At 42.4% G+C, this 20,473-nt stretch overlaps 1 protein-coding gene across 1 annotated transcript in view; it reads left to right on the top strand.

Annotated features, from left to right (window-relative positions):
* LOC133550139 (genetic suppressor element 1-like) overlaps positions 1-20,473 on the top strand; it is a 216,221-nt gene that overhangs the window by 165,187 nt on the left and 30,561 nt on the right. The window contains exons 5-7 of the mRNA XM_061896235.1: positions 10,247-10,426; positions 12,902-13,104; positions 18,954-19,129. Of these exons, the coding sequence (XP_061752219.1) occupies positions 10,247-10,426; positions 12,902-13,104; positions 18,954-19,129 (559 nt within the window). The remainder of the gene's footprint in view (positions 1-10,246; positions 10,427-12,901; positions 13,105-18,953; positions 19,130-20,473) is intronic.

Genomic DNA, 20,473 nt, shown 5'->3' with positions numbered 1-20,473 from the left:
CCGAAATTTCCAAATTTCCTTGAAATTCCCGTTGTCGAAAATGGGACAATTTTCAAAGTTCCACAACTCCCACATTTTTCACCCGATTCAAACCCTTCCAACATCAAACTGTCTAGTTTATTCGGGAATTGTGGGATTTTCCTTGACAAATTCCAAAAATTCCCAGAATCCCAGGTTTTTCCGGGACATTTTTGCCATTCAAAATTAATTAACCAAACTTCCACCATTTCCACATTTTTCAACCTTTTCAAACCATCCTGGAAATTCAAAGTATAATTTTTCCAAGTTCAAAACAATTCCAGGATTTTCCAAAATTCCTGTTTTTCCAAAGCCCTAGTTCTGGCGACTACTCCTTCCTCGTTTTTCAACTAACTCTAGCCTTTCCACTGTCAAAAGATTCCTCCTAATCAGGACAAAAAAATGAAGTTGTTTTTTTTAACTGCAAAAATTCCCGGTTTTCCCAAAATTCCAGGAATTCCGTAATACCATTTCTCATTTCAAGATGTTACTACTTCCACATTTCTCGACCGACTTGAAAAATTCCAACCATTTCAACCCATTCAAAACATTCAAAATATTTAGCATTTTCCCCCAAAAAATCCTGCTTTTCCCGAAATTTCCAAATTTCCTTGAAATTCCCGTTGTCAAAAATGGGACATTTTTCAAAGTTCCACAACCCCCACATTTTTCACCCGATTCAAACCGTTCCAACTTCAAACTGTCCAGCTTATTCGGGAATTGTGGGATTTTCCTTGACAAATTCCAAAAATTCCCAGAATCCCAGATTTTCCGGGACATTTTTGCCATTCAAAATTAATTGGCCAAACTTCCACCATTTCCACATTTTTCAACCTTTTCAAACCATCCTGGAGATCCAAAGTATACTTTTTCCAAGTTCAAAACAATTCCAGGATTTTCCGAAATTTTTGGTTTTCCAAAGCCCTATTTCTGGCGACTACTCCCTCCACGTTTTTCAACTAACTCAAGTCTTTCCAATGTCAAAACATTCCTCCTAATCAGGACAAAAAAAATGAAGTTGTTTTTTGAACTGCAAAAATTCCCGGTTTTCCCACAATTCCAGGAATTCCGTAATACCATTTCTCATTTCAAGATGTTACTACTTCCAGATTTCTCGACCGATTTGAAAAATTCCAACCATTTCAACTCATTCAAAACATTCAAAATATTTTGCATTTTCCCCCAAAAAATCCTGCTTTTCCCGAAATTTCCAAATTTCCTTGAAATTCCCATTGTAAAGAATGGGACATTTTTCAAAGTTCCACAACTCCCACATTTTTCACCTGATTCAAACCGTTCCAACTTCAAACTGTTCAGCCTATTCGGGAATTGTGGGATTTTCCTTGACAAATTCCAAAAATTCCCAGAATTCCAGGTTTTCCGGGACATTTTTGCCATTCAAAATGAATTGGCCAAACTTCCACAATTTCCACATTTTTCAACCTTTTCAAACCATTCAACACATTCCACCATCCTGGAAATTCAAAGTATACTTTTTCCAAGTTCAAAACAATTCCAGGATTTTCCGAAATTCTTGGTTTTCCAAAGCCCTATTTCTGGCGACTACTCCTTCCACGTTTTTCAACTAACTCAAGTCTTTCCAATGTCAAAACATTCCTCCTAATCAGGACAAAAAAAATGAAGTTGTTTTTTGAACTGCAAAAATTCCCGGTTTTCCCAAAATTCCAGGAATTCTGTAATACCATTTCTCATTTCAAGATATTACTACTTCCATATTTCTCGACCGATTTGAAAAATTTCAACACTAACCAATGCAACTCATTCAGACCATTCAAGTTTTTTTTACAATTTTCCCAAAAATTCCCGATTTTCCCGAAATTCCCTAATACCATTAGTACTTCAATATTTCTTGACCGATTTTAACAATTCCAACACCAACCAAATCAGCTCATTCAGGACATTCATGCTCCTAATCATTTTCCCCCCAAAAATTTAGCTTTTCCCAAATTTCCAGGAAGTTCCCTTTGAAATGACCGAGACCTTTTTTCCAAGTTGCACAATTCCCACATTTTTTCAACCTACTCAAACCATTCAAACTATGCGTTCATTCATACGACATTCTGTCAGCATTTTACTTCAACTTCAGCTTTGGAGCGTTCACACAGAATTTTTTTCAGTAATTTCCTCATCTTATTTGCTTTTTGTTTTGGTTTGACACAGTTTTGCCAAACGCAGAGGACATTGATGCTCAGCGGGACATTTTTTTTTTTTTTTTACTGAAAATTCATACAATCATTTGTTTTGGCTTTAAGTTGAAGATGAAACATCAATAATTAAATGTTTGACAAAGAAAAGATTACTAAAATGATGAGCATGCATTTTCTCGCTGGTCTTCCGATAATTTTTTTTTTTTTTTTTAAACCCTGCTGCCATGGCAACACCCACGCTAATCTCTTTCGGGGGGGGCCGCCATTGTTTACAAGTCCCTCTGTGCCTCGCCGCACATCTAAGCCACGCCCCCACCCCCCCGGCTCCACCCTTATCTCCTCCAAGGATGCTGATGACAACATTATTTCATATTTTCAGCTATTTATCTATCAAAGTCATCATTTAGCATGTTAGCACAGTAGCATTTAGCTTGGACTTGATTCAATGAGGTTGTACATTTATTACAACGCCAACCAAGCTCCTTCTACATTGTCCGCCATTTTTACGGCATTATTCCTTATTGCTGTTCTGTGTAAAATGCACAAAAATTTTATTTTTTTATGCTGGGACAAAGTGGAATGGCGCTAGTTTTTAAGATGCTGGATTCCAAAGTCTGCAAAAATGGCAAATTAGAACCCAAGTAAGAATCTGCCATGTATACATGCACCTTTTATACAGACATCTAGCAAAACATGGGATGTAGCAGTAACTTGTGTGCGCTTTCACACAGTGAGACAAATAGAAAGGTGATGTTATCAGTATCAACAATAGGCCGATCGCTTTCAACACAGCAGTGTTAGTGACATTTCATATACTGATTGCAGACGTTCCTTGCATACAGACATCTTCCTGCCTCTGGTACGCCTCTTGGTTGATTTTCTCATTCATTATTTTTCGGTGACTTTCATACAGATCAGTAATCTGGGGGGGAAAAAAAGCACGTAAAGGGTCGTCATTTACCTGGGGATTATGTAAAATGCAAAGGTGGGGAAAAATAGCCGGCAGGATTTCTGTGTGAAAGAGGCTACCTTAAACAGGAGGCTTGCTTAAAATGCACGGATGGACACATGTTGGTGATTTTGCAGGATCTGTATGAAGGGGGCTAGCTTTTATAGGGGCTTGTGTAAAAAGAACAGAGAGAATTTTTTTTGCGGAATTTCTGTGTGAAAGAGGCTTGGCTTTGCTTACCAAAAACTTTATTCACATGCCACATCAACAATGTGTTCTCTTCACAAATGACAGCGCCATCCGCTGTCCTGGCATGCACACTACAGCAGATGTTGGTCTGCAGGGTGTCTGTGTGAAAGAGGCTGGGCATTAACAGGAGGCATGTGAAAAAAGGATGAACATAAAAATGTCGAGGATTTTGCGAGATTTGTGCCAAAGAAGCTATAACAGAAGGCTTGTGTACAAGGCACCAAAGAAAAATTGTTGACCAATTTTATCAACAATTTATTTTATCTGTGGGTAAGAAGCTAACTTTTACGGGGTCCTGTGTGGAAGGCACTGAAGGAAAACGTCGACAATTTCGCGAGATTTGCCTGAAAGAGGCTATCTTTCGCAGTGGCTTGTGTAACAGGCACCGGCGAAAAATTGGCGTAAATTTTGCGGGATGTCTGTGTGAAAAGGGCTAGCCCTTACAGGAAAGTGTTTAAAAGGCACCGATTGGAGAATGTCGACAAATCTGTGGGATCCGTTTGATAGAGGCTAGACCCACTGTGTGTAACAGGTTTGTGTGAAAAATGCAAAATGTCAACGGTTTTGCAAGATTGAGTGAAAGGCACTGATGAAAAATTGTCAGCAATTTATTTCCCCTGTTTGTAAGAGGCTAACTTTTACAGTGTCCTGTGTGAAAAGCACTGAAGGAAAATGTTGACGATTTTGCGAGATTTGCCTGGAAGAGGCTATCTTTTGCAGCGAAAAATTGTTGTCAATTTTGCGGGATGTCTGTGTGAAAAGGGCTAGCCTTTACAGGAAAGTGTTTAAAAGGCACCGATTGGAGAATGTCGACAAATTTGTGGGATCCGTTTGATAGAGGCTAGACCGGCTGTGTGTAACAGGTTTGTGTGAAAAATGGAAAATGTCGCCGATTTTGCGAGATTTGTCTGAAAGAGGCTTGAGTGAAAGGCAGCGATGAAATATTGTGAACAATTTCTTTGACCTGTGTGTAAGAGCCTAACTTTTACAGTGTCCTGTGTGAAAGGCACTGAAGTAAAACGTCAACGATTTTGCGAGATCTGCCTGAAAGAGGCTATCTTTTGCAGTGGCTTGTGTAAAAGGCGCTAACGAAAAATTGTTGTCAATTTTGCGGGATGTCCGTGTGAAAAGGACTAGCCTTTACAGGAAAGTGTTTAAAAGGCACCGATTGGAGAATGTCGACAAATTTGTGGGATCCGTTTGATAGAGGCTAGACCTGTAACAGGTTTGTGTGAAAAATGGAAAATGTCAACAATTTTGCAAGATTGAGTGAAAGGCACTGATGAAAAATTGTCAGCAATTTCTTTGACCTGTTTGTAAGAGGCTAACTTTTACAGTGTCCTGTGTGAAAGGCACTGAAGGAAAACGTTGACAATTTCGCAAGATTTGCCTGGAAGAGGCTATCTTTTACAGCGAAAAATTGTTGTCAATTTTGCGGGATGTCTGTGTGATAAGGGCTAGCCTTTACAGGAAAGTGTTTAAAAGGCACCGATTGGAGAATGTCGACAAATTTGTGGGATCCGTTTGATAGAGGCTAGACCGGCTGTGTGTAACAGGTTTGTGTAAAAAATGGAAAATGTCAACAATTTTGCAAGATTGAGTGAAAGGCACTGATGAAAAATTGTGAACAATTTATTTGATCTGGGTGTTAGAGGCTAACTTTTACCGGGTCCTGTGTGAAAGGCACTGAAGGAAAACGTTGACAATTTCGCAAGATTTGCCTGAAAGAGGCTATCTTTTACAGTAGCTTGTGTAAAAGGCACCGACGAAAAATTGTCAACAATTTTGCCGGATTTCTGTGGGAAATGGGCGTGTCGACAATTTTTCAAGATCTGTTTGAAAGAGGCTAGCTTTAAAAGAAGGCTTGTGTAGAATGCATCGATGGAGATATGTCGACTGTTTTGAGGGATTTCTGTGTGAAAGGAGCTTTGCATTACATACCCAAATATTAACTCACATATCACATGAGCAATGTAGTCTCTCCACAAATAACAGCGCCATCCACTGGCCTGCCATGCAGATGTTGTTGTGCAGGCTTCAGGTTCACTTTGTCAAAGAAGTATTCAGGATATTTACCGGCTCTGTGTTTGTTGTGGTCCTGCTGCATTGTCGCTGTGTGTAATGAGGTCATGGATGGTTGTAGTGAGCAAGGGGGGCTGGGGGGGCCTGCTGGCTAATTCCAGCTGTAATTAACATTAGTGGGTCAGTGGGAGGGGGCCGGGGGGCCGGGGGGGCTGACAAAGGTTGTTTGGAGCCTGTGTTTGCTCTTAAGTGCGTCCCCTGATCAATAGATGATAGATTCAAGATCAGACTAATTGGCCCCGGGGAAATTTGGCGTGGACGTCACGTGACATGAAAAGATGCACGCAATTATGTTGCATTCACTGACTTGAAAGGGGAGCACTTCAGTCGCTGCTAGGACACAATCAGAGCCGTCTGTGTACCTGAACGCAGCACACGGTCAATAATCAGATGTGTACCTGAACGCAGCACATGGTCAATAACCACAGCTGTGTGTGTACCTGAACACAGCACACGGTCAATAATCAGATGTGTACCTGAACGCAGCACATGGTCAATAATCACAGCTGTGTATGTACCTGAACGCAGCACACGGTCAATAATCAGATGTGTACATGAACGCAGCACATGGTCAATAATCAGATGTGTACCTGAACACAGCAAACGGTCACTAATCGGATGTGTACCTGAACGCAGCACACGGTCAATAATCACAGCAGTGTGTGTACCTGAACGCAGCACACGGTCAAGAATCAGATGTGTACCTGAATGCAGCACACGGTCAATAATCACAGCTGTGTGTGTACCTGAACGCAGCACATGGACAATGTTCGGAGTTGCGTGTGTACCTGAATACAGCACACGGACAATAATCAGAGTTGCGTGTGTGCCTGAACGCAGCACACACACAATAATAAGAGCCACGTGTGTACCTGAACGTAGAACATGGACAATAATCAGAGCTGCGTGTGTACCTGAACGCAGCACACGGACAATAATCAGAGCCGCGTGTGTACCTGAACGTAGAACATGGACAATAATCAGAGCTGTGTGTGTACCTGAAAGCAGCACACGGACAATAATCAGATGTGTACCTGAACGCAGCACACGGTCAATAATCAAAGCTGTGTGTGTACCTGAACGCAGCACACGGTCAATAATCACAGCTGTGTGTACACCTGAACGCAGCACACGGTCAATTATCACAGCTGTGTGTGTACCTGAACGCAGCACATGGACAATAATCAGATGTGTACGTGAAGGCAGCACATGGTCAATAATCCCAGCTGTGTTTGTACCTGAATGCAGCACATGGACAATAATCAGATGTGTACCTGAATGCAGCACACGGACAATAATCAGAGTTGCGTGTGTACCTGAACGCAGCACACGGACAATAATCAGAGCCGCGTGTGTACCTGAACGTAGAACATGGACAATAATCAGAGCTGTGTGTGTACCTGAAAGCAGCACACGGACAATAATCAGATGTGTACCTGAACGCAGCACACGGTCAATAATCAAAGCTGTGTGTGTACCTGAACGCAGCACACGGTCAATAATCACAGCTGTGTGTATACCTGAACGCAGCACACGGTCAATTATCACAGCTGTGTGTGTACCTGAACGCAGCACATGGACAATAATCAGATGTGTACGTGAAGGCAGCACACGGTCAATAATCCCAGCTGTGTGTGTACCTGAATGCAGCACATGGACAATAATCAGATGTGTACCTGAATGCAGCACACGGACAATAATCAGAGTTGCGTGTGTACCTGAACGCAGCACACGCACAATAATCAGAGCCGTATGTCTACTTGAACGTAGCACACAGACGAAAATCAGAACCGCGTGTGTAGCTGAACGCAGCACATGGTCAATAATCACAGCTGTGTGTACCTGAACGCAGCACACGGTCAATAATCACAGCTGTGTGTGTACCTGAATGCAGCACACGGTCAATAATCAGATGTGTACCTGAATGCAGCACACGGTCAATACTCACAGCTGTGTGTGTACCTGAACGCAGCACATGGACAATATTCGGAGTTGCGTGTGTACCTGAATGCAGCACACAGACAATAATCAGAGTTGCGTGTGTGCCTGAACGCAGCACACGCACAATAATCAGAGCCAGGTGTGTACCTGAACGCAGCACACAGACAATAATCTGAGCCGTATGTCTACCTGAACGTAGCACACGGACGAAAATCAGAACCGCGTATGTACATGAACGTAGAACAGAGCTGCGTGTGTACCTGAACGCAGCACACGGACAATATTCAGAGCCGCGTGTGTACCTGAACGTAGCACACGGTCAATAATCAGAGTTGCGTATGTAATTGAACGCAGCACACGGTCAATAATCAGAGTTGCGTGTGTACCTGAACGCAGCACACGGTCAATAATCATAGTTGCGTGTGTACCTGAACGCAGCACACGGTCAATAATAAAAATGCCACAGTTAGAGTTACAATGCACACACAAATAATTTAATTTTGATGAAAGCCGTTGAATTTATGCTTCAGCTGTGTGTGTGTGTGTGTGTGTGTGTGTGTGTGTGTGTGTGTGTGTGTGTGTGTGTGTGCGTGCGTGTGTGTGTGTGTGTGTGTGTGTGTGTGTGTGTGTGTGAGCTGTAAAGCTGCAGTGATGCTGGCATGCAGACACTCCCGAGGTCTTAAAGATGTGTCGGCCGACCCCCTTGAGGAAACGGAGGTGCGTGCGCTCATGTGTGTGATTTTCTATTAGGGTCAGCGCTCTGGTCCTCACTGCTCCCCTCCTGACCCGCACTCACTCGTGGTGGCGCCGGCACACAAAAGGCGCAGGAGTGCCCTTTGATGAGAAGGATGTGAGAGTTATTCCACAAGAAGAATGAGGGGAGAGTTGTGTGAGGCTTCCAGGAAGCATGCAAGGATGTGCTGTCCAATTTGACAAAATAAAAGCACGACATTTCCTTTAGTTTGGAAGCAATGTGGCAAACTTGGCCGCCGAAATAGCAATGATTGGCTCGGGAAGACAGCGTCCTTTGCAGTGGACATTTGTGTTCCGCATTATTGGGCCATTTTCCCAATATATTTAATTAGGAACAAACAAATTGATTGGTACAAAAATGCTAATGACTCATTTCAATGTGTGGTTGGTTCCAACTAAATCAGGGATGTCAAAGTCAAATACAGAGTGGGACAACATTTTAAACTGAACAAAGCCGCGGGCCAAGGGTTGAACAAATGAACCTTTTAATGGGGAACATTAACACAATTTCTAAAGGGTTAAAAACAATAAAAATCAGTTCCCAGTGGCTTGTTTTATTTTTCGAAGTTTTTTTCAAAATTTTACACCTGCCGGAATATCCCTAAAAAAAAGCTTTAAAGTACTTGATTTTCGCTATTTGCGATGCGACTGTCATACAGGGCTTCCAATGTAAACAACATGGCGGTTAGCACAGCAAGATATAGCGACATTAGCTCGGATTCAGACTCGGATTTCAGCGGCTTAAACGATTCAACAGATTACGCATGTATTGAAACACATGGTCGGAGTATGGAGGCAGATAGCGAAAACGAAATTGAAGCTATTGAGCGAATAGCTATTTTTGCTATTCGGCCATAGCATGGGTGTACCTAATGAAGTGGCCCATAGCATTGCTGCCTTATTACTTATGACTCCCTTTTTAGACCAGTTGATCTGCCGTTTCTCTTCTTTTTCTTCTATGTCCCACTCTCCTTTGTGGAGGGAGTCCGGTCCGATCCGGTGGCCATGTACTGCTCGCCTGTGTATCGGCTGGGGACATCTCTGCGCTGCTGATCCGCCTCCGCTTGGGATGGTTTCCTGCTGGCTCCGCTGTGAACGGGACTCTCGCTGCTGTGTTGGATCCGCTTTGGACTGGACTCTCGCGACTGTGTTGGATCCATTATGGATTGATCTTTCACAGTATCATGTTCTCATATGTTCTCATAGTCATCAGTATCATCAGTATCACAGTATCGTGTTCTCATAGTCATCATTGTCACCGATGTCCCACTGGGCGTGAGTTTTCCTTGCCCTTATGTGGGCCTACCGAGGATGTCGTAGTGGTTTGTGCAGCCCTTTGAGACACTAGTGATTTAGGGCTATATAAGTAAACATTGATTGATTGATTGATTGATTAGCATCGCCGGTAAAATGTGCGGACCAAACGATCAGGACTTTCGCATCTTGTGACACTGGAGCGACTTAAATCCGTCGATTGGTAAGTGTTTGTTTCGCATTAAATGTGGGTATCTAGTTTCAAATGTACATACAGCTAGCGTAAATAGCATGTTAGCATCGATTAGCGTAGCATGTTAGCATCGATTAGCTGGCAGTCATGCCGCGACCGAATATGTCTGATTAGCACATAAGTCAACAACATCAACAAAACTCACCTTTGTGATTTCGTTGACTTTATCGTTGCAAATTCATCCGCGGGAATTGAACCTGCAACCCCTCAAGTCGCTGGCATGGCCACTCTACCAACCGAGCTATGCCGCCCTGTTGCGTTTATGTTGTGTTACGGTGCGGATGTTCTCCCGAAATGTGTTAGTCATTCTTGTATGGTGTGGGTTCACAGTGTGGCGCATATTTCTAACAGTGTTAAAGTTGTTTATACGGCCACCCTCAGTCTGACCTGTATGGCTGTTGAGCAAGTATGCGTGGCATTCACTTAAGTGTATTGTAGACAACGCTAAAGGCAGTGCCTTTATAGTACCGGCGGGCCAGCTTTAATGTTAATTTGATATTGCCTCAAGAGCCAAATGAAATTGTACGGGGGGCCAAATGTTTGACACCCATGAACTAAATGAATCTCTTTGTCTTGCAGGCATGAGCCATGAGTCCACCAAGTCTCCGTCATTAGGAATGGTCTCCACGGCGACGAGAACCACGGCCACAGTCAGTCCCCTCAGCCCACTGACCAATGGGAGCGCGCTCGCCCAGTCTGCTAACTCAGGATTCGCCGCCGCCCTGCGCAAACTGGCCAAACAGGCAGAGGACCCCCGAGGTGAGGGGCCTTTTTTTGTCCAGTCTACAATCTCATCCGTCAGCCAATTACATGCAATTGTTATCCTTCATAAAATAAGGAATTTATTAAAAAAAAAAAAAAAAGTCAGAATAAATAAATTAATAAAAATAATAATTTAAAAAAATCATAAAAAATAATAAGAGTGAAATATTTATTTAATCTTATCATGGCTTGAACATATTTTGGAAAAAAAAGTGTAATGTACACTAAAGATGTTATTAAAATAAAGTAAATACCGTATTTCCTTGAATTGCCGCAGGGCATATAGTATGCACCTGACTTGAATTACTGCCGGGTCGAACTCGTGACATCACGAGTGACACTTCCCCTGTCATCATGTTCAAAATGGAGGAGGCTGATTTCAATCATTTGAAATCGCATAAAGAGAAGAAGATTAAGAGCTGTTCAGTAGGATTTAAGGTCCAAGCTTACATCACACTCAAATTTTTACTTCATACCTTTGGTAAGTGCTGGAGTTAGAAGAGGTTTTAGAATAATTAGCGCATGCTTATTTTTACCGCATGCCTTTGGTAAGCGCAGGAGTGAGAAGAGGTTTTAAATTAATTTAGTGCCCCGGTGGCAATTCAAGGAATTACGGTAAATCTTACATTCACATTTAATCTCTATATACTGTATGTATGGTGCATACAGTACAAATGGTGTATACGGTACACATGGTGCATATGGCATGTATGGTGCACACGGTACGTATGGTGCACACAGTACATGGTACATATGGTGCATACAGTACATATGGTACATGTGGTGCATACAGTTGGTGCATACGGTACATATGGTGCTACGTGCACGGTATATATGGTGTGCACAGTACATAGGGTGCATACCATACATTTGATGCATACGGTACATATGGTGCATGCGGTACATTTGGTGCGTATGGTACACATGGAGCATACAGTACATATGGTGCAGATGGTACATTTGGTGCATACTGTACATTTGGTGCATACGATACATATGGTGCAGAGGGTACAGTTGGTGCATACGATACATATGGTGCTACGTGCACGGTATATATGGTTTGCACAGTACATATGGTGCATACCATACATTTAATGCATACGGTACATATGGTGCATGCGGTACATTTGGTACGTATGGTACATATGGAGCATACAGTACATATGGTGCATACAGTACATTTGGTACATGTGGTGCACATGGGACATATGGTGCAGACGGTACATATGGTGCGGACGGTACATTTGGTGCATACGATACATATGGTGCAGACGGTACATTTGGTGCAAACGGTACATTTGGTGCATATGGTACATATGGTGCTACGTTCACGGTATATATGGTGTGCGAAGTACATATGGTGCATACGGTACATTTGGTGCATACAGTACAAATGGTGCATACGGTACATTTGGTGCATACAGTACAAATGGTGCATACAGTACAAATGGTGCATACGGTACTTATGGTGCATACTGTACATATGGTGCATACAGTACAAATGGTGCATACGGTACTTATGGTGCATACTGTACATTTGGTGCATACGGTACATATGATGCATACGGTGCTTATGGTAAACATGGTACTTTTGGTGCATACGGTACATAAGGTGCATACTGTACATATGGTGCATACTGTACATATGGTGCATACTGTACATATTGCGCATGCGGTACATTTGGTGTGTATGGTACATATGGAGCATACAGTACATATGGTGCATACGGTACATTTGATGCATACAGTACAAATGGTGCATACGGTACTTATGGTGCATACTGTACATATGGTGCATACTGTACATATGGTGCATACAGTACATATGGTGCATACTGCACATATGATGCATACGGTGCTTATGGTGAACATGGTACATTTGGTGCATACGGTACATTTGGTGAATACTGTACATAGGGTGCATACTGTACATATGATGAATACGGTGCTTATGATGAACATGGTACATTTGGTGCATATGGTACATGTGTTCATACGGTACATATGGTGCATACTGTACATTTGGTGCATACTGTACATTTGGTGCATACTGTACATATGATGCATGCATGTGTGTTGAATAGGAGCTGACCATCTCTCGCTCCTTCTCTTTCTCTTTTTCCATTCATCTGCTAATAATGAGAATCTAATTACAGCCAATTATAAAAAGCTCTCTTCTTCCGGCTCGGCGTAGTGGCCCTGCAGCTCTTTCTCTTCTGGAGGATGTCTGCTATCCTGAGTGCTGGTTGCCAACCTCGCCTCTGCCTCATTGTCGTCCTCCCTTTTGTGCACCGCTCTTTTGCTGTGTGTGTGTGTGCGTGTGTGTGTGTGTGTGCGCGCGCGCGCGCGTGTGTGTGTGTGTGCGCGCGCGTGCGTGTGTGCTTCTTCCAAACATGTCGAAGTGATTTTCTTAAAGCTACGGCGCACATTTTGACTTTTGGTGTCACTCGCCGCTCTTTTCTACCCACTCAGGTTCCGCCCACAGCGGCGAGTCGTCGCCCGTCTCCTCGCCAGCCACCAGCCACAGCTCGCCGGTCACCACCCCTAAACGGGCGTCCCTGGGGCCCCTCCTAGCCCAGTCCAGGAGCCACCCTGCTGTACCCAGCGCCGCCCCCGTGGTCACCATTGCACCCAGCAAGACCAGCAACGGCCTGTGGAGGACCGACGGACGACTGGTAAGACGACCAAAACGCTAATTGTAGCGTTAGCCGCTAATTGTAGCAGTAGCCGCTAATTGTAGCATTAGCTGCTATTTGTAGCGGTAGCCACTAATCATAACATTATCTGCTAATTGTAGCATTAGATGCTAATTGCAGCGTTATTCGCTAATTGTAGCGTTATCTGCTAACTGTAGCTTAGGCTGCTAACTGTAGCGTTATCCGCTAATTGTAGCAGTTGCCGCTAATTGTAGCTTTAGCTGCTAATTGTAACATTATCCGCTAATCGTAGCATTAGCCGCTAATTGTAGCATTAGCTGCTAATTGTAGCATTAACACCTAATTGTAGCGTTAGCCCCTAATTGTAGCGTTAGCCTCTATTTGTAGCGTTAGCCTCTAATTGTAGCATTAGCCTCTAATTGTAGCATTAGCCTCTATTTGTAGCGTTAGCCTCTAATTGTAGTGTTAGCCTCTAATTGTAGCATTAGCCGCTAAGGGTAGCATTAGCCACTAATTGTAGCATTAGCCACTAATTGTAGCGTTAGCCACTAATTGTAGTTGTAACCGCTAGTTGTAGCATTAGCCCCTAATTGTAGCGTTAGCCCCTAATTGTAGCGTTAGCCTCTAATTGTAGCATTAGCCGCTAAGGGTAGCATTAGCCACTAATTGTAACATTATCCGCTAATCGTAGCGTTAGCCGCTAATTGTAGCATTAGCTGCTAAATGTAGGATTAACACCTAATTGTAGCGTTAGCCCCTAATTGTAGCGTTAGCCTCTATTTGTAGCGTTAGCCTCTAATTGTAGCATTAGCCTCTAACTGTAGCATTAGCCGCTAAGGGTAGCATTAGCCACTAATTGTAGCATTAGCCACTAATTGTAGTGTTAGCCGCTAATTGCAGCGGTAGCCGATATTTGTAGCGGTAGCCACTAATTGTAGCGTTAGCCACTAATTGTAGTTGTAACCACTAGTTGTAGCATTAGCCCCTAATTGTAGCGTTAGCCCCTAATTGTAACATTAGCCTCTAATTGTAGCATTAGCCGCTAAGGGTATCATTAGCCACTAATTATAGCATTAGCCACTAATTGTAGTGTTAGCCGCTAATTGTAGCGGTAGCCGCTATTTGTAGCGGTAGCCACTAATTGTAGCGTTAGCCACTAATTGTAGTTGTAACCACTAGTTGTAGCATTAGCCCCTAATTGTAGCGTTAGCCCCTAATTGTAGCGTTAGCCTCTAATTGTAGCGTTGGCCTCTAATTGTAGCATTAGCCTCAAATTGTAGCATTAGCCACTAAGGGTAGCATTAGCCACTAATTGTAGCATTAGCCGCTAATTGTAGCGGTAGCCACTAATTGTAGCGATAGCCACTAATTGTAGTTGTAACCGCTAGTTGTAGCATTAGCCCCTAATTGTAGCGTTAGCCTCTAATTGTAGCGTTAGCCTCTAATTGTAGCGTTAGCCTCTAATTGTAGCGTTAGCCTCTAATTGTAGCATTAGCCTCAAATTGTAGCATTAGCCACTAAGGGTAGCATTAGCCACTAATTGTAGCATTAGCCGCTAATTGTAGCGGTAGCCACTAATTGTAGTTGTAACCGCTAGTTGTAGCATTAGCCCCTAATTGTAGCGTTAGCCCCCTAATTGTAGCGTTAGCCCCCTAATTGTAGCGTTAGCCTCTAATTGTAGCATTAGCCGCTAAGGGTAGCATTAGCCACTAAGGGTAGTATTAGCCACTAATTGTAGCATTAGCCACTAATTGTAGTGTTAGCCGCTAATTGTAGCGGTAGCCGCTATTTGTAGCGGTAGCCACTAATTGTAGCGTTAGCCATTAATTGTAGTTGTAACCGCTAGTTGTAGCATTAGCCCCTAATTGTAGCGTTAGCCCACTAATTGTAGCGTTAGCCTCTAATTGTAGCATTAGCCTCTAATTGTAGCATCAGCCTCTAATTGTAGCATTAGCCGCTAACTGTAGCATTAGCCGCTAACTGTAGCTTTAGCCGCTAATTGTAGCGCTAGCCGTCAATTGACGGTAGTTGGGTAGAGGTGGCGACAACCCTACCAATGCATACAGGGTTTATATCCAATACAGAGCTGTAGTTCAAACACGACACTGTCATATAGAGGATCTCTGACTTGCCTTTCTTCGGTAGGTCCTTAAAAACAGCAAAGCGCTCCTGTTGTATAGAGGATCTTTGGCAAATGTTTCTGCAGTAGGTCTCTAAACACCGCAAACCTTTGCTTTCGTATAGAGGATCTTTGACTATAGAGTTTCTGCCCCCCGTCCTTAAAAACGGCAACACTCTCCTGTTGAATAGAGGATCTTTGAATTGTTGTTTTCATAATGTTTCTTAAAAACAGCAGCACACTCTTGTCATTTAGTGGATCTTTGATCGGGGTTTCTGCGGTGGGTCCTTAAAAATGGCAGCAAACTCTTGTCATATAGAGGATCTTTAAATTGGTGCTTTTGCAATGTTTCTTAAAAAAGCAGAGCGCTCTTGTCATTTAGAGAATCTCTGGCAAATGTTTCAGCAGTAGGGCTTTCAAAACAGCAACATTCTTCATATATGATCTTTGATAAGCATTTCTGCATTAGGTCATTAAAAACAACAACACACTCCTGCTGAATAGAGGATCTTTGATAAGTGTTTCTGAAGCAGGTCCTTAAAAAGAGCAAACCTTTGTTTTTGTATAGAGGATCTTTGACCATAGCATTTCTCCACTAGGTTCTTAAAAACGGCAACACTCTCCTGTTGAATAGAGGATCTTTGAATTGCTGTCTTCATAATGTTTCTTAAAAACAGCAGTGCATTCCTGTCATATATTGGATCTGTGACTAGCATTTCTGCAATGGTTCCTTAAAAATGGCAGGTCACTCTTGTCAAATAGAGGATCTTTAAATTGGTGCTTTTGCAATGTTTCTTAAAAACAGCAGAGCGCTCTTGTCATTTAGAGGATCTTTGACTATTGTTTCTGCAATGGGTCCTTAAAAATGGCAGCACACTCTTGTTGAATAGAGGATCTTTGAATGGGTTTTTACCCAATGTTTCTTAAAAACAGCAGATCGCTCTTGTCATATACTGGATCTTTGATCAGAGTTTCTGCAGTGGGTCCTTAAAAATGGCAGCACACTCTCGTCGAATAGAGGATCTTTGAATTGCTGTTTTCATAATGTTTCTTAAAAACAGCGGAGGCTCTTGTCATTTAGAGGATCTTTGACTTGTGTTTCTGCGGTAGGTCGTTTAAAATGTCACTGCACTCCTGTTGAATAGAGGATCTTTGAATGTTTTTTTTTTCCCTCAATGTTTTTTAAAAACAGCAGAGCGCTCTTGTCATATTGTGTTCTGCAATAGGTCCTAAAAAATGGCAGCACACTATTGTCGAAAAGAGGATCTTTGAATTACTGTTTTAACAATGTTTCTTAATAACAGCAGAGGCTCATGTCATTTAGAGGATCTTTGACTAGCGTTTCTGCAGTGGGTCCTTTAAAATGGCAGTGCACACTGTTAAATAGAGGATCTTTGAATGGATGTCTTAGCAATGTTTCTTAAAAACAGCAGAGCCCTCTTTTCATATAGTGGATCTTTGATCAGGGTTTCTGCAGTGGGTCCTTAAAAATGGCAACACACTATTGTCGAATAGAGGATCTTCGAATTACTGTTTTCATAATGTTTCTTAAAAACAGCAGAGCGCTCTTGTCATTTAGAGGATCTTTGACTAGTGGGGTCCTTAAAAATGGCAGTCCACTCCTGTTGAATAGAGGATCTTTGAATGGGTGTTTTCGCGATGTTTCTTAAAAACACCAAAGCGCTCTTGTCATATAGAAGATCTTTGACCAGGGTTGTGACCGGTGGCCTGTAGGACAGTTCTAGTGGAGTGACCAAGGACTAGGATACAACTCTTGGTTCTTCTCATGTGTTCTAAGCTCCAGACCCAATAAAAAGGGACTTTCACCAGGATCCTCATTCCTGCTCTCGTTAGATGCAGCTGTTAAATTGGTTTAATTGGTGAGCTTTTATAGTGATCGGTGTGGTCTTGTGGAGTGTGTGTCCCCCCCCTCCTCCACCCGGGCCTGGGGACATGAAGAGGGTCTGGTCTAGATGTTTCCTGGCTGGATGTGAAGGCCCACAGACAATACCAAGGACCCCCCCTCCTCTCCTCGGAAGCCACCCCCACACTTTACAAAGACACTCTGTGGCTCCGCCCACCGGGGGCTCCCCTTCAGGACCCTGGAGGGAATGGAGGAGACAAGTGATGGAGAGGAAGAAGAAAGGCTAAGACAGTTCATCTGCATATAGTGGATCTTTGATTGGGGTTTCTGCAGTCTCTCCTTAATAATGGCAGCACACTCCTGTCAAATAGAGGATCTTTGAATGGGTGTTTTCGCAATGTTTCTTAAAAACAGCAAAACACTAATCATAAGGTGGATCTTTGACTAGATTTTCTGCAATGGGTCCTCAAAAATATTAGTACACTCTTGTCAAATAGAGGATCTTTGAATTTGTGTTTTTGCCATTTTTCTTCAAAACAGCAGAGTGCTCTTGATATATAGTGGATCTTTGACTAGCATTTCTGGAGTGGGTCCCTTAAAAATGGCGGTATACTCCTGTCGAATAGAGGATCTTTGAATTGGGGTTGTCATATTTTTTCCTAAAAACAGCAGAGTGCTCTTGTCATATAGTGGATCTTTGATCAGGGTTTCTGCAGTGGCTCCTTAAAAATGGCAGCACACTGTTGTCAAATAGAGGATTTTGTTGAATTAGTGTTTTTGAAATGTTTCTTATAAACAGCAGAGTGCTCTTGTCTATATAGTGAATCTTTGATCGGGGTTTCTGCAGTGGTTCCTTAATAATGGCAGCATACTCTTGTTGAATAGACGATCTTTGAATGGGTGTTCTTATAATGTTTTTTAAAAACAGCAGAGCGCTCTTGTCATATAGTGAATCTTTGATCGGGGTTTCAGCAGTAGCTCCTTAATAATGGCAGCACACTCCTGTCAAATAGAGGATCTTTGAATGGGTGTTTTCACAATGTTTCTTAAAAACAGCTAAACACTAATCATATGGTGGATCTTTGACTAGATTTTCTGCAGTGGGTCCTCAAAAATATTAGTACACTCTTGTCAAATAGAGGATCTTTGAATTTGTGTTTTTGCCATTTTTCCTCAAAACAGCAGAGTGCTCTTGATATATAGTGGATCTTTGACTAGCATTTCTGCAGTGGGTCCCTTAAAAATGGCAGTGTACTCCTGTCGAATAGAGGATCTTTGAATTGGGGTTTTCATAGTTTTTCCTAAAAACAGCAGAGTGCTCTTGTCATATAGTGGATCTTTGATCAGGGTTTCTGCAGTGGCTCCTTAATAATGGCAGCACACTGAGGTCGAATAGAGGATCTTTGAATGGGTGTTCTTATAATGTTTTTTTAAAAACAGCAGAGCACTCTTGTTATATAGGAATCTTTGATCAGGGTTTTCTGCATTGAGTCATTAAAAATGGAAGCACTGTTGTCGAATAGAGGATCTTTGAATTGGTGTTTTCAGAATGTTTCTTAAAAACAGCAGAGCGCTCTTGTCATTTAGTGGATCTTTGAACAGGGTTTCTGCAGTGGCTCCCTAATAATGGCAGCTCACTCCTGTCAAATAGAGGATCTTTGAATGGGTGTTTTCGCAATGATTCTTAAAAAAAGGAGCAATGAGGGAGAAGATGTGTTGGATGAAGACTGAGATATTAGGACCAGCTCCCCACTTTGATCCTGACCCACACTGACACATCACACCCATCTTCACGCTCCTCTGAGCCTGCGGGAGCAGCGCCCGTCTTTAGGACCGCTTTTTTTTCCCCCTCAACTCTCTCCTCTCGCCTCGTCCTCCTCCCAGGCCGAGCCCAGCGTCCACAGGCCGGGCAGGGCGGAGCGAGCGGTCACCTCCGCAGAGACCGCCCATCCCCAGCAGGACAGGAGGACCCCGCCCGTCGCCCCGCTCCACCCGCTGGCGCACCCCTTCGGCCTCACCCCCAGCTCCGTCATGCAGGACCCGCGCATGCAGAGCCTCAGGCAAGCACGCCCACACGCCCTGCCACGCATGACCTTGCATGGAAAACAACAACCTCACGTGACAAATATCCAAATACTTAAAAACGTATTTACATGTCATTATAAACACACATTATTATTATTATTATTATAAACAATAAGAACACTACCATGTGTCGTTGACAATGGAATCCTTACATTTATTTAAAGATAAAGCTCTTGTTGGACTGTGCTGGTGACCCTAAAGCAGGGGAATCAAACCCAAGGCCCGGGGGGCCGGATAAGGTCTTTCAACTTTATTTTATCCAATATTGCAACAAATATGGATAGGATAGATCTTTATTGTTATTGCACAAGTACAACAACATTTCATTTTCGGCACAGGTGAGAAAAGGGTGACATCGGGAGGGGGGGGGGAGTAAAAAAAAATATCAGTCTAAGGCTAGACCCTCAGGAGGGGTCCAGACTGAGTCCAAGGAAAAAAACCTCACATAGCATGGCACACATTAAACATGGTACAGATATCACACCAACTTGCAACAGAGGGAGAGGGGGGGGGGGCTGCTCAGCCATCCACAGCCCCAGAGGAATTAAGCGGTGGTGAAGGCGTTGATTCAAGGGTGGGGGTTGTAGGTGTATATATACCCAATTAACTTGGGAGAGATGATGAAATATTGAATTATTATTATTATTATATTGTCAAAAATAAATGTAAAGACTTGAATATCTTTTAAGTTTTCCATCCAACTTAATACTGTAAAAACAGATTTTACCGTAAAATTTACTGTGTTTTTGGACATTTTTTTATTACACCGTATTACTGTAAATTGGAAAAAAAGTACTCTTTTTTCATGGTGCAGATTTGTCGACTGAGCGACAAATTTTTTTTTACTTTAAGACCTACCTTTTTTACAGTGTATAACTGTAAATTTCACCGTAAAAATAACTGGCTTCCACAACTTGAAAAGTGTGACTGTTCTTCCATTTACAGGAAAATGTAAAAAAAAAAAAGTTTTTACATTTTTACAGTAAAATTTTTGCCACCAAGCCGACATTTTTTTAAAATTATTATTTTTTAACAGGTACATTTTTATGTTTAAAAAAATATATATATTAAATATGTATTTCGCAGAAAATTCCGATGACTGAGTTGCCAGTTTTTTTTGTTTTTTTTACTGAAAGACCTACCTTTTTTACGGTCTATAACTGTTAATTTCACGGTACAAAAAAACAGCCAAAAAACTAAAAAAGTATGACTGTTCTTCCATTTACAGTAGATTTTTTTTTTTTTTTACATTTTTACAGTAAAATTTTTGCCACCAAGCTGACATATTAAATGATGTGGCGAACCATGGTAAATAACAT

The sequence above is a fragment of the Nerophis ophidion genome, linkage group LG03 (assembly GCF_033978795.1).
Source record: "Nerophis ophidion isolate RoL-2023_Sa linkage group LG03, RoL_Noph_v1.0, whole genome shotgun sequence".
Classification (NCBI taxonomy): domain Eukaryota; kingdom Metazoa; phylum Chordata; class Actinopteri; order Syngnathiformes; family Syngnathidae; genus Nerophis; species Nerophis ophidion.
The sequence above is the reverse complement of the archived record's forward strand: the minus strand, read 5'-3'. Positions and strand labels throughout refer to the sequence as shown.